Source organism: Microtus ochrogaster, chromosome 4 (genome assembly GCF_000317375.1).
Source record: "Microtus ochrogaster isolate Prairie Vole_2 chromosome 4, MicOch1.0, whole genome shotgun sequence".
NCBI lineage: Eukaryota > Metazoa > Chordata > Mammalia > Rodentia > Cricetidae > Microtus > Microtus ochrogaster.
The window spans coordinates 45851822-45863542 of record NC_022011.1 but is presented as its reverse complement, the minus strand read 5'-3'; the positions used below and the strand labels follow the sequence as shown (position 1 = coordinate 45863542).

Below are 11721 nucleotides of genomic sequence, written 5' to 3'. Positions count from 1 at the left end.
GAACTTACTCTGTAAGTCAGACTGGCCTTGAACTCAGAGATCTCCCTGCCTGGGCCTCCCAAATGCTAGGATTAAAGATCCAGTAGAATTAGAATCCTCTCTCTCTCTCTCTCTCTCTCTCTCTCTCTCTCTCTCTCTCTCTCTCTCTCTCTGTCTGTCTGTCTGTCTGTCTGTCTCAGATAGGGTTTCTTTGTGTGGCCTTGGCTGCAGAGTTCTCCTGGAACTCACTCTGTAGACCAGGCTGGCCTTGAACTCATAGAAACCTACCTGCCTCTGCCTCCTGAGTGCTGGGATTAAAGGTGTGTGCCACTGCTGCCCAAAAAAAAATTAGAAATTTTAATGTGAAATTAGCTTGCAATGAATTCAGTGAAAAAATAGTGCCTTGGGGTTGTAGTTTAACAGTGGAACACTTGTCTAGCATGCATAAAATCCTAAAATCTGTCCCCAGCATTCCAAAAATCAAAACAAACCAGGAGCTGGAGGAGGAGTGGCTCAGTAGTGCCATGTGTGCTAAGCATAGGAAAGGCTCTGGTTGCACTCAGCACAGAAACAAAGAAAGCAGTGTGCTGCCTGCATACCTTATCTACACAGATATGCTAGTACAATCTGACAGTACCAGCCAGTGAGCTGTTGTTTAAGGAATCAGCTGGCTAAGTGACCTTCAGCTAGGTCAAACAAGCATCACTTTATTACTATTACATGGAGCTATTACTCCATCTGCTTTTTTATTAATGTGTGTATATGATGTGTGTGTCCTCGAGTATGGGTACCGTGGCTTATGTGTAGAGGTTAAACAAGAATCTTGAGTGTTAGTCTTTGCCTGTCACAGGACCCTTTCACAGAGAGTCTCTTGCTCTTCACTGTGTATGCCAGCTCCGCTGGCCCATGGGTTTCTGAGCTTCTTTGTCCCTTGCCTTCTGTGAGATGTATTACAGGTGTGTAGTTCTGTGTATGTATTCTGTGTGTTCAGCTTTGGTTTTCACACTTGTGTGGCAAGTACTTTATCCACAGAGCCATCTCCTCATACCTGGTTGTTGTTGCTATTTTACATTGGTTGTGTGGTGTGATCTATCTGTGTCTATGTATGTGTGTAAATATATATATTTGGGGGGTGGGGTTCAAGACAGTGTTTCTCAGTGAAGCTCTGGCTGTCCTGGAAGTAGCTCTGTAGACCAGGCTGGCCTCAAACTCATAGATCTGCCTGCCTCTGCCATGTGACAGGTCGGGACAGTCAGCAGTGTAAGCAGAGGTGTCTGAATAGGAGTGTGCCGTGCAGAGGTGGTATCACAGAGCAGTAGGTGTTAGGAGGTACTGGTCCTACATAGTCTTAGCACTGTGACTGTGGTGTGCCTACCTCATACTTACACAGAAATGTAGTCTACAAAGATTAATGTTTTGGGATGAAATATCCATGAGTATTCTACAACCTTGGATTGAAGGGTTGTCTTAATTTAATTAATTTGTGTATGTGCATATGTTCATGCAGGTGTGCATGCCTGAATGCAGGTGTAAAAGCCAGGCTAGGGATGGTGTTGAATGTCTTCCTCTATTACTATCACCTATTTCTTTGATGCAGTGATGGAGAACCTCCTTCAGCGAATGGCCTTTAAGAGGCTAGACCAGATTGGGTCACAACTTTGGGTACAAAAAGCCTTGTTCCCGCCCCGCTCAGTCTCTTCTTCCCGTGAGCCACAGCTGGATGTCGGACCCCATTCCTATTTCCTTTATGTGATCCATGAGTTCCCTTTTAATAAAGAAAAACTTTAAAATACTCTATTTGGAGTTAACGTGGGATTGTTTGACTCGCTTTCCCCCATTTGACGCATTCAGCATCAATGCAGGGTCTCTCTCTGAGCCTGGTTTTGTGTCTTCTAGGCTGGAAATCATCTGCCCTAGCAATCCTGCCTCCATATTCCTCAGACCTGGGGTACAGGGGTATTGAGCATCTGTAGCTTATTATGTGGGTGAGGAGATCTGGACTTAAGTCCTTTGATTGTAGGGGAAGTGTTCTTCACTGCTGAAGCAACTCTCTTCAGCCCCAAGAAGAATTAAAGAAAAAAAAGGTGTTTAAGAAAATACTACCAGGAGGGCTAGGGAAGAGGCTCAGATGGTAATGTGCTTGACTTCTAAACCTGAAGACCTGAATTCAGTCCCATGTAAACCTGCCAGACATGGTGGGGAAGCAGAGACAGGAGGACCCCAGGGACTCTGTAGTCTCATCTGTGAGTTTCTGGCAGTGGGAGTCCTTATCTCGAAGAAGGTAGAGGTGTTTATGATGAAGTTGGAGGTTGTCCTCTGGCCTTGCTGCTTACAACTCCCCCACCCCACACACAGTGTGTTAAAGAAATAGCTACTAGCAATAAATTTTGGCAGGTTTTCTTCTCTTCATAATTAAAAAACAAAAATGAAAAACTCACATATGACAATTGTAGTGCACAGTTAAAAGAATTTAAAAGACTGGAAGAGAGATATGCAGCCTAAGTTCAAAGGTAAGTGAATCCGTCCACCAGTGAGATGGCTCAGCAGGTTCTGTAGGGAGTCTTTCTCTTTCCCACCAATCAGTTCCCCATTAAAGACACTGAGACTTATTAGTTATGAAAATGCGGTCTTAGCTTATGCTTATCCCACTATCTAAGTTAAATTAGCCTACTTTTTATTAATCTACATTTTACCATGTGGCTTTTTACATTTTATGCTGTATGTCCGACTCCCCGCATCTCCATTGCATCTCCTGCACCCCTTGATTGTCTCTTCCTACTACCTCTCTCTGCCCAGAAGTCCCACCTATACCTCTTGCCTAGCTATTGGCCTTTCGGCTTTTTATTCCACCAATGATAGCAATGTATCCTCACACAGTGTACAAATATCTCACAACAAGGTACCACACTTGCCATGCAAGCCCAACCACCTGACTTCAGTCCCCAGAGCCCTTGTAAAGGTGAAAGGAGCAAACCCACTCCACAGAGTTGTCTTCCACACCACACACTACTAATAAAACAGCAGTGATGGTGATGGCAAAAAGATAACTTTCCACAATATATAAAGGACTTTCATTCTGGAGAGATGTCAGGGGATAAGAGCACTTGCTGCTTTGGACAGACTCGAATTCCGTTTCCAGTATGCATGAGGGATGGTTCACAACTCCAACTCCAGGACTTTGACATTCTCTTCTGCCTCCAAGGGCACCCTCATGCACATCCATGTTTACAGGTACACAGACAGACACAGTAAATAATAAAAATAACTCTTAAAAACTACAAGAAAAATCTAATAGGAATAGGCATAAGAGAGATAAAGATACTTTATAACAGAGAAGCAGCTAGCTAACAGACAAAGGGTACAGACAGACAGACATTCAGAAAATAGAAACTGAATCACCAGCAGCTTTATTTTCCCTGAATGGGAACCGTGAGGGCCAGCATCTTCCGGGATGGTGAGCATGTGAGGAGCCATGGCCCTCCTGGTGTTGGGAAGCAGTTGCAGTTTCTGGCCAGATTCCTATAGCCTAGAAGTCAGTACACACAGCAGGGGTGAGAAGAGGCACAGGTGCACGCTAGACAGTGTGGTAGCCACAGAGCCTGAGAAATGGCTGCACACTCATGAGTGTATGTTGGAGGTGTGTGATGACGTGTAGGCAGAGGGACTACGAGCAACAATATGAAAATGTATCCACACAGAGTCAACAAAGAAGACATTGTTGCTGAAAATGAAAAGTGCAGATCCATATAAACATTATCGATCCAGCTTTTAAAACTGATGCTCAGTGATATTTATGGGTCTGCATATGGGTTCTTCCTTCTTTTCTTTCTTCCAACCAACCTTCTGGGTTTTGCCAGTTTGCCCAGGCTGGCCTGTAACCTGCCATCCTCTAACATGACTGGACAAGTAGCTGCAATTATAGGCAAGTATCACCAAGTCTTGCCAGTGACTGAGGTTTTTGTTCTTGTTTTGAGACAGGTACTTAAGTGTCACAGGCTGGCTTCAGACTTGTTAAATAGCTGAGAATGGCCTTGTGGTCCTTTTGCCTCTGTCTCCCCAGAGCTGTGGTTGTAGGTGTATACCATGGTTGGTGTATGCAATAGGAGTTCAAAACCCAGGGCCTTGTGCGTGTAAGCCTTCTAACAACTACACTCGTAGCTCCAGGGACCTTTTTTTCTTCCTGGAAAAGGGGTCACATTCTGTAGCCCAGGTGACGGCATTATTCCAGTTAAGTCTGGCCTTGAGCTCATGGCAGTCCTCCTGCATCAAGTTTTCAGAGGAAACTTGAAGGAAGGAGCCACTATGACTGTAGTGATCTAAGGTAAAAACTGAAAGAGGACCTAGCCACTTGATGACTGAGGAGAGGGGTGGCGGAGTGAGAGCGGAAGACTGGTTCATCTCTAACACTCGTTCCCTTCCTTCTCCCTCACTGAGATCTGAGACATCTGGAATGTGGGCATCTGCTGGGACCTGTGGAACTTGTTACTCCTCACTGAGTCAGCCTGCGTGGACTGAGTGTTCTGTTACCACGTTCTTCCCAGCACAGCACGTGCTCAGACGGCCCGTCAGCCCAGTAGTAAAATGGTGACATCTCATTTAAGCCGACTGTTGGTGAGGTTCAGGATGTCAGCATGTTTTCTGTTGTCTTTTACTTTCAGGTTTATTCTAGTTTATTTTTCTTTTTTTTTTTTTAAATAAATACTTATTTATTTATTATGTATACAATATTCTGTCTGTGTCTATATCTGTAAGTTAGAAGAGGGCACCAGACCTCATCACAGATGGTTGTGAGCCACCATGTGGTTGCTGGGAATTGAACTCAGGACCTTTGGAAGAGCAGGCAATGCTCTTAAACCACTGAGCCATTTCTCCAGCCCCTCTAGTTTATTTTTCTGAAAGCCTGAATTTTTAGGGCAACTTACTTTTGTAGGAATTCATGTCTTGTCTGTCTGTCTCTTTCTCTAATACAACCTACATAAGATACATTAAAAAAATTTTTTGAGGCCAGATCTTATCATATAGCTGTATTTAACATGGAACTCACAATGTAGAACTCACATAGATCTGTCCGCCTTTGCCTTCCTAGTGCTAGAATTTAAAAAAAAAAAAATTTTGTGTACCTGAGCTTGTAGGCTTTGGAGGGCCACTTGTGGGTGTAGGTTATCTTCTTCACCGTGTGGATCCTGAGAATTGAACTGTTGTCAGGCTTAGCAGAAGGTGACAAGTGCCTTGCTTACTGAGCCATCTTATAGGCCCTTATTTTATTTATTTGAGACAAGTTCTCTGTGGAGACTTGGCTGACCTAAAACTCAGATTCATCTCTCTCTGCCTCGCTAGTGCTGGGATTAAAGGCATGCATCTCTGTTACACTTGCTTTAAAAGAAAGTGTCATCTTAATGAAGTAGATTATTGAAAATAAGAGCAAACATTTCAGAATAATTTTGCATAACCTGAATAATCAGGGACTGCCTTTTCTCTCTGATGCCTGTATCTAGGCTTGGTATATTGGTGAATACTGGCATTCCCAGCAGTGGATTCAGGAGGGTGAAGAGAGAGGAAGGAGTCCCTGTTCAAGGTCAGTCTGGACCTCTCAGTGAGACCCTGTTTCAAGGCAAAAACAAGCACAAACAAACAAAAAGGTACATTAATCAACAGTGTTTCACCTTCAAACTGGGGTTTGACCATTGTTTGGGTTGTTGGCAGAGAGCCTGTGTGGAGAGCTAGGCAAGACCCACCCACTCCTAACACTGACCTTGTTTGGGTATCTGGGAACTTCCTTTCAGGAAGTGCTTACAGCCCAGCCTAGCTTCTCAGTCACACACTCCAGACAACACTCTCCCTCTGAATCGCACCCTCAGTCCAGTATTTCTTGCCCCCATGAGCTTGACTTTTCACAGCTAAATGATCTGATTGAATTAACCTATGATGCAGCTTACTGTGATTAAGAGTACACCATACTCTTGTTTTGTTTTGTTTTTTCTTAAAGCCCACATTGGAGATCTATACTAAGATACCTGTAGGTGAAATTGTGGGTTGTCTGGGATTTCTTCCTCTAATTGGCTGGACTACGCCTGTCTATGCAGGGACAAAGCTGGCTCTTTCAACTCCCGTGTAATGCAGACTAGTTCAAAGCAAAATGAGATGCACAGTTAATTTGCTTGTGGAAGTCCTGCAGTGAGTAAGAGCCCAGGTGTGGAGCTCCCGCCTGGTCTGGGACGCCGGTTCTGCTCCTGCTGTGATCTAAGCAGGCTTTACCTGTCCAGGCCTGCTTCTTCATCAGTAGCCTGAGCAGAACAGCACCTGCCTTGTCGAGTTGTAGGGAGGCAGCACAGCATTGCAGAGAGCCCTTCAGAGCCCTGCGAGGCCCAGTGCAAAGGAGGTGGCCGGTGGTTGCTGATGGTGTCTCCTCTGGTGCTCCTGTGGACCCTCTCCGTTCCTGCCTCCTCTCACTTTACTGTTGAGCTGCAACTTTCTGGTATAGCAGGAAGGAAAGGTGGGAATGCTGAGCTCCCACGCGGCCTCTCATCCCCTTGAACTCCTGGTCCTCCTGCTTCTGCCTCCTAATGCAGGGGTTACAGGTATGTGCCACCATGTTGGGTGCCGGGTACTCAAAAAGTGCATACGGCACAGTCCTTATGGAGCTTCTGTGAATCTTTATTTAGAGACAGGGTCTCACTGTGTAGCCCTGGCTATTCTGGAACTCACTATTTAGATCAGGTTGGCCTTGAATTCAAAGAGATCCACCTGTCTCTGCCTCCTGAGTGCTGGGATTTAAGGCGTATGCCACCATGCCTGCTGTAAACTTCATACAGGATGGCTAAAGGAAAAAAGAAGCATACCCTTAAATTTTTAATTTGGAGCCAGTGGGAAATCTCAGCAGGCAAAGCCATTTGCCATGAACTCAGTCTCTGGGCTTCATAACGTTGGAAGAAGAAACTGGACTCCTTGTACTGTGACATGTGCATGCATACACAAGAAAATAAACAAAATATAAGAAAAATGTAAAATTTCTGTATATGCTGAAAGCTATATAAATGTACAACTTAAGTATTTCTACAGTGGAAACACAGTGGAACCAGCAGGAAATAGCTAGCGCTTTCATAAATTTTCTGAAGCTCTGTGTTCCCTCAAGTGCCTGGAAAGTCCCTTTCTCTGGGGAGCAATCACCCTCCTGAAGGCCCCTCTCTGAATCCTTGTGTTCCGTGAATGGGCTTGCTTCTCCCTGAGGTGGTGTGAGGAGGTTCTGGGATCTCCCTGCCACTCTGCCAGCTCAGCTGGGCACTATCACAGAGTACTGAATATCCTCACTGCCAAATATTGTCAAAGTAGTCTTTTCTTTTACACTTGCAGTGGTAGTGGGGCATGTGTGTTTTCTGAAGAACAGGGAAGGCAGTCACTGGGGTCACTTTCTGAAGGACTTAATTCCACCCCAGAAGGGCAGGAGCCTTCACTCTTCCTGTTTTTTCCTTTGCAGGCCTCCAGTCCTGCAGGTTACTTCTCTGTGGGAGTGTTGGTTTGCCTCAAGCTCCTCTGTCTCACTGGGAAGGGAGAGTGAGCAGACATGCTTTAAATGCTTAGCTGAGCTCTGGCACTAAGGGAAACTCCCAGAGGACCAAAAAAGGGAAGAGGGAGTTGAAACCAACGGATAATAGAAGGGGGTTTAAGGAAGAGGGAGCCAGTGCCATTCTGAGATGTTTCAGGAGTCTGGAGAGAGAGCTTGGATTAGATCATTGCCAAGGGCTTGTGTTCCAGCCATCAGATCCAGTTGGAGGGACCAGAGTCAACCAGGAAATAAAAGCCTGGTGGCAGTGTTCCAGTGCATTGTCTCCGGGCCTTGTGGGTGTGGCGTATATTGGTTCCCTCAGAGGGTCCCCTTTGACAGCCTCTGATACCTGGGAACCTCAGCTGTAGGGGAGGATCCCATAAACAGCCTCCGATGTCTGGGTAATTCTAGCTCTAAGGTAAAGAGCCAGCTGTTACAGACGGTCCATGTAGTTCCCAGTAATGTTACATGCTATGAAGAACCCCGGCACTGGGTGCTAGAGGGCTTTGCAGATATCTGTCCTGGTCCCGGAATGTTTGTTCCTGCTTGAGACGGGGACATGAGGCAGGCAGGGCTGGGCATATCCTTGTGAGCTATGGTTTCAGAGGGCACCAGATTCCCCCTGCCCAGTAGAGTCTGTCGCCACTTAACTCGCTCCAGAGAGTGCTTCTGCATTGGCTCCTGTCCTGAAGGCCCGCATACTCTGTATCCAGTCTGAGCTGTGCATTAGGGAAGTCAGGAAAGAGCTGAGCTCAGCAGTGCATTTGTGTGTGCATCACCACCCCCCACCAAGAATTTTTTTCTTTTATAAATTAAAAAAAAAATTTCAAGTAGGGTCTCACTCTACGCCTAACTGGCCAGGAACTCTGTGTAGACTAGGCTGGCCTTGAATTCACAGAGAACCTCTTGCCTCTTGAGTACTGGGATTAAAGGTGTATACCACATGAGGTGACCTCCTTGATCACATTTTCAGTGCCTCCCCGATGCCACTGCTCTGTCAGGAAGAATGCGGGGGGATTAAACCATGGTTCGTTCATCTGACTGTGGAATTCACTTGTCAAGTTGACCCTGACCAGTTTGCCCCCAGAGCTCATACAAATGTGCTGAACTGAATGAGTCCATGATTGCCTTCTGCAAAGTTTTGCCATCTGTGGGATTTCTGAAGTCTTTTCCAGCTTTTGAAGGCTAACTATGATAGCTGTGGCTATCCCTGTACCTGTGGGAACTTTGTCATGAAACAGGATACCACAGCTTTTCCAGCATGAACAGACTGATTGATCAGAAATCTCCAATCTCTCTAGGATGATGTGAGGCATAAAGTCCATCTGAACACCTTTGGCTTCTTCAAGGACGGGTACATGGTGGTCAACGTCAGCAGTCTGTCTGTGAACGAGCCTAAGGGAGCCGTGGGCACAAGCGGTGAGGCAAGTGTCTCTCCTAGAGCAGGGGTTACTCTCTCAGCCTCCTCCCTCCTTCCTAACTGGAGAAAATTCTTCATGGTGGTACCAGAGTGTACATAGGAGTCAGCTTGACTTTTCTATTTCTGTGGTCAGGGAGATGCTGGGGGTGGAACCCAGGGCCTTTCCCGTGCTAGGCAAATGCTCTGTCCATCCATACCCCAGCCCTAAAAATCTTTTTTTTTTTAATTTTATTTGCTTATGTGTTTTATGTATGAGTGCTTTGTCTACATGTACACTTGGACACCCCAAAAGGGAATTGTACCCTATTACAGCTGGCTGTGAGCCCTCACGCTGTTGCTGGGAACTGACTCAGGACCTGTGGGAGAGCGCACTGAGCCTCCTCTCCAGCCCTGTGACTCTTGAGTAAATGTGTGATTAGTGACTTCACGTGAGCAGCTGTTTCCATCATTCAGAAGTGCACTAAGGGAAACGAGAAGCCAGGCCTCAGGGTCCATGCTTTCTACGTGTATTTTTCTTGTTCTTTGAGTTAGAAGGGCATGAAGTGTGAGGGACTTAGTCTTTTCTCTTTTCATTGCCCTCAGATCGGATTCAGTCTAGATCGGACCAAGAACGACGGCTTTTCTTCTTACCTGGTAAGTTGCTTATAAAAAAAATTGTGTACATTGATATTTTGCCTGCCTGCATGTCTATGCACCACATACTTGCCTGGTGCCCTCAGAAGTCAGGAGAGTTAGATCCCCTGGAACTGAGCGACAGGTAATTGTGATTGTTTGGGTGCTGAGAATCACACCCAGCACCTCTGTAAGAGCAGTAAATGTTCTTAACAACTGAATCATCTTTCTGGCCCTCTGTCTCTCTTGAGGGGACAGTAGTGATTGATGGGGTTTCATTCTGTAGCTCAGGGTGGCCTCAAACTTGGAGCAGTCCTCCTGCCTCAGTCTCCCAAGACTGGGATCACAAGCATGAGTAACCACAGTTTGTATCTCAGACTAGCCTGGAACCCACTATATAACTGAAGCCGGACTTGAATTCCTGGTACCTCTGTCTCAGTCTCATAGGTGCTAGTATGATTGCAGGTGCCTGGTCAGTTTTAGGTCACCGTCTGACTGTTCCTCACTGGAGTCAGCCCACAGTGCCTGTTCTGCAGGTGGTAGCAGCTGTAGCTTTCAGGCTTCACTGTTGGAGAAGCATGAGCCTCTCATCTGCCTTGTTCTTGCCACAGCAGGTGCAATGATACATGCTTGTTCTTCCCTTGGCAGGACGAAGATGCCAGTTACTGTATTTTAAAAAAGCAGTTTATGTCATCTGTCACCCTTCTCATCTTAAACATCTCTGGAAGCGTGTAAGTAATCCTAAGTCCTCTCTGCTCGCCCTCAGTACAGTGAGGGCGCTGGTGCAGCCAGCATCCCCACGATATCTGCCACATGCTAGTCCTCCATTGAGTGCTGAGATGAGTTACATGTTAAGAGACACAGGGCCACCTGGGATCCCCCTGCACCCCAACACACACACCATGGCAGGGAAGGACAGTTTTAGGTCAGACTTAGGCAGGCAACCTTCTGGTGAGTCATCTTTTCCAGATGAATGAGAGCAGGAAGGGTGTCCATGTGTGCAAGAGAGGGAGTGGCCTGTGGAATAAGAGAGGGAGTGGCCTGTGGAATAAGAGAGGGAGTGGCCTGTGGAATAGCATGTGAGCAGCACTGCCTCAGCACCAGGTCTGCTGTCGGGATCACAGTAGAGGAAGCAAGTAAGAAACCGGACAGGATCCAGGCAGCGGCTTCTGCCACTCAGGGTCTGTGTGACTCCAGGGCTCAGGGTCCTTTCCTACCTCACAGTAGTAGTCTCTTTTGTGAGATTGTCCTTGTGGCAGAGCATGGGAGAAGGATTTTGTGTTTTTAAGTTAGGTACATTTCTATCTGACTACAGTCTGGGTTTCATGTTTGTGTGTGGGGTTGGGCAGCAGAAGCTGATGTTGGGTATCTTCCTCAACCACTCCCCCAATCCTCCCTCTTGAGACAGGCTGTCCACTACGTAGGCCAGGCTAGCCTTGAACTCAGAGATCGACTTGTCTTTGCCTCCTGAGCACTGGGATTAAAGATGGGAACGCCTGTAATTAATTTGCTAATCCTAGCACTTGGGAGGCAGAAGCTGGTGGATCTCTGTGAGTTCAAGGACAGCCTGGTCTATGGAGTGAGTTTCAGGACAGCCAGGGCTAAGGCTACACAGAGAAACCCTGTCTCAGGAAACAAAAGAAAGAAAGAAAGAAAGGTGTACCCCACCATGCTCAGCTGTTCTACCATATTTTCTTTATGTAGAGTTCTTCACTGCCTGAGTTCTTGCCAATTTACCTAGACTAGCTGGCCGGCAAACTCCAGGCACCCTCCTGTGACCACCTTCTCTCCTGGGGTTGCAGGCTCTCATCACATGCCCCACCTTTACACATGCCCTCTGGGGATCAAATTCAGGTCCCATAATTTGGAGGCAAGTACTTTGCCACCAAGCACCTCCATGGCCCAACCACCTCAACTCGTATGTAAATTTTCGCTCACTTTTTTACATTTTTGTTTTGGCTGGGCGCATGTGTATATCATGCCATGCATATGGGGGTCAGAGAGCAGTTTGTGGAAGTCAGTTCTCTTCTTCTTGCTGTGTAGGCTTCAGGGTTTGGATTCAGGTTCAGGCTTTTCCCAGTGAGCTAACTCTCTGGCCCTGTGTATAATTTCCGAGGGAGCCTTCATAGGGTTTAAGCTAAGAATCTGTGTCCGGATTGTTTCAGAT

General features: G+C 46.5%; 1 protein-coding gene across 1 annotated transcript in view; it reads left to right on the top strand.

Moving 5' to 3' along the window:
* Window positions 1-11721, top strand: part of Gpr107 (G protein-coupled receptor 107) — a 64642-nt gene that overhangs the window by 6846 nt on the left and 46075 nt on the right. The window contains exons 2-4 of the mRNA XM_005346105.3: window positions 8824-8946; window positions 9525-9575; window positions 10203-10285. Of these exons, the coding sequence (XP_005346162.1) occupies window positions 8824-8946; window positions 9525-9575; window positions 10203-10285 (257 nt within the window). The remainder of the gene's footprint in view (window positions 1-8823; window positions 8947-9524; window positions 9576-10202; window positions 10286-11721) is intronic.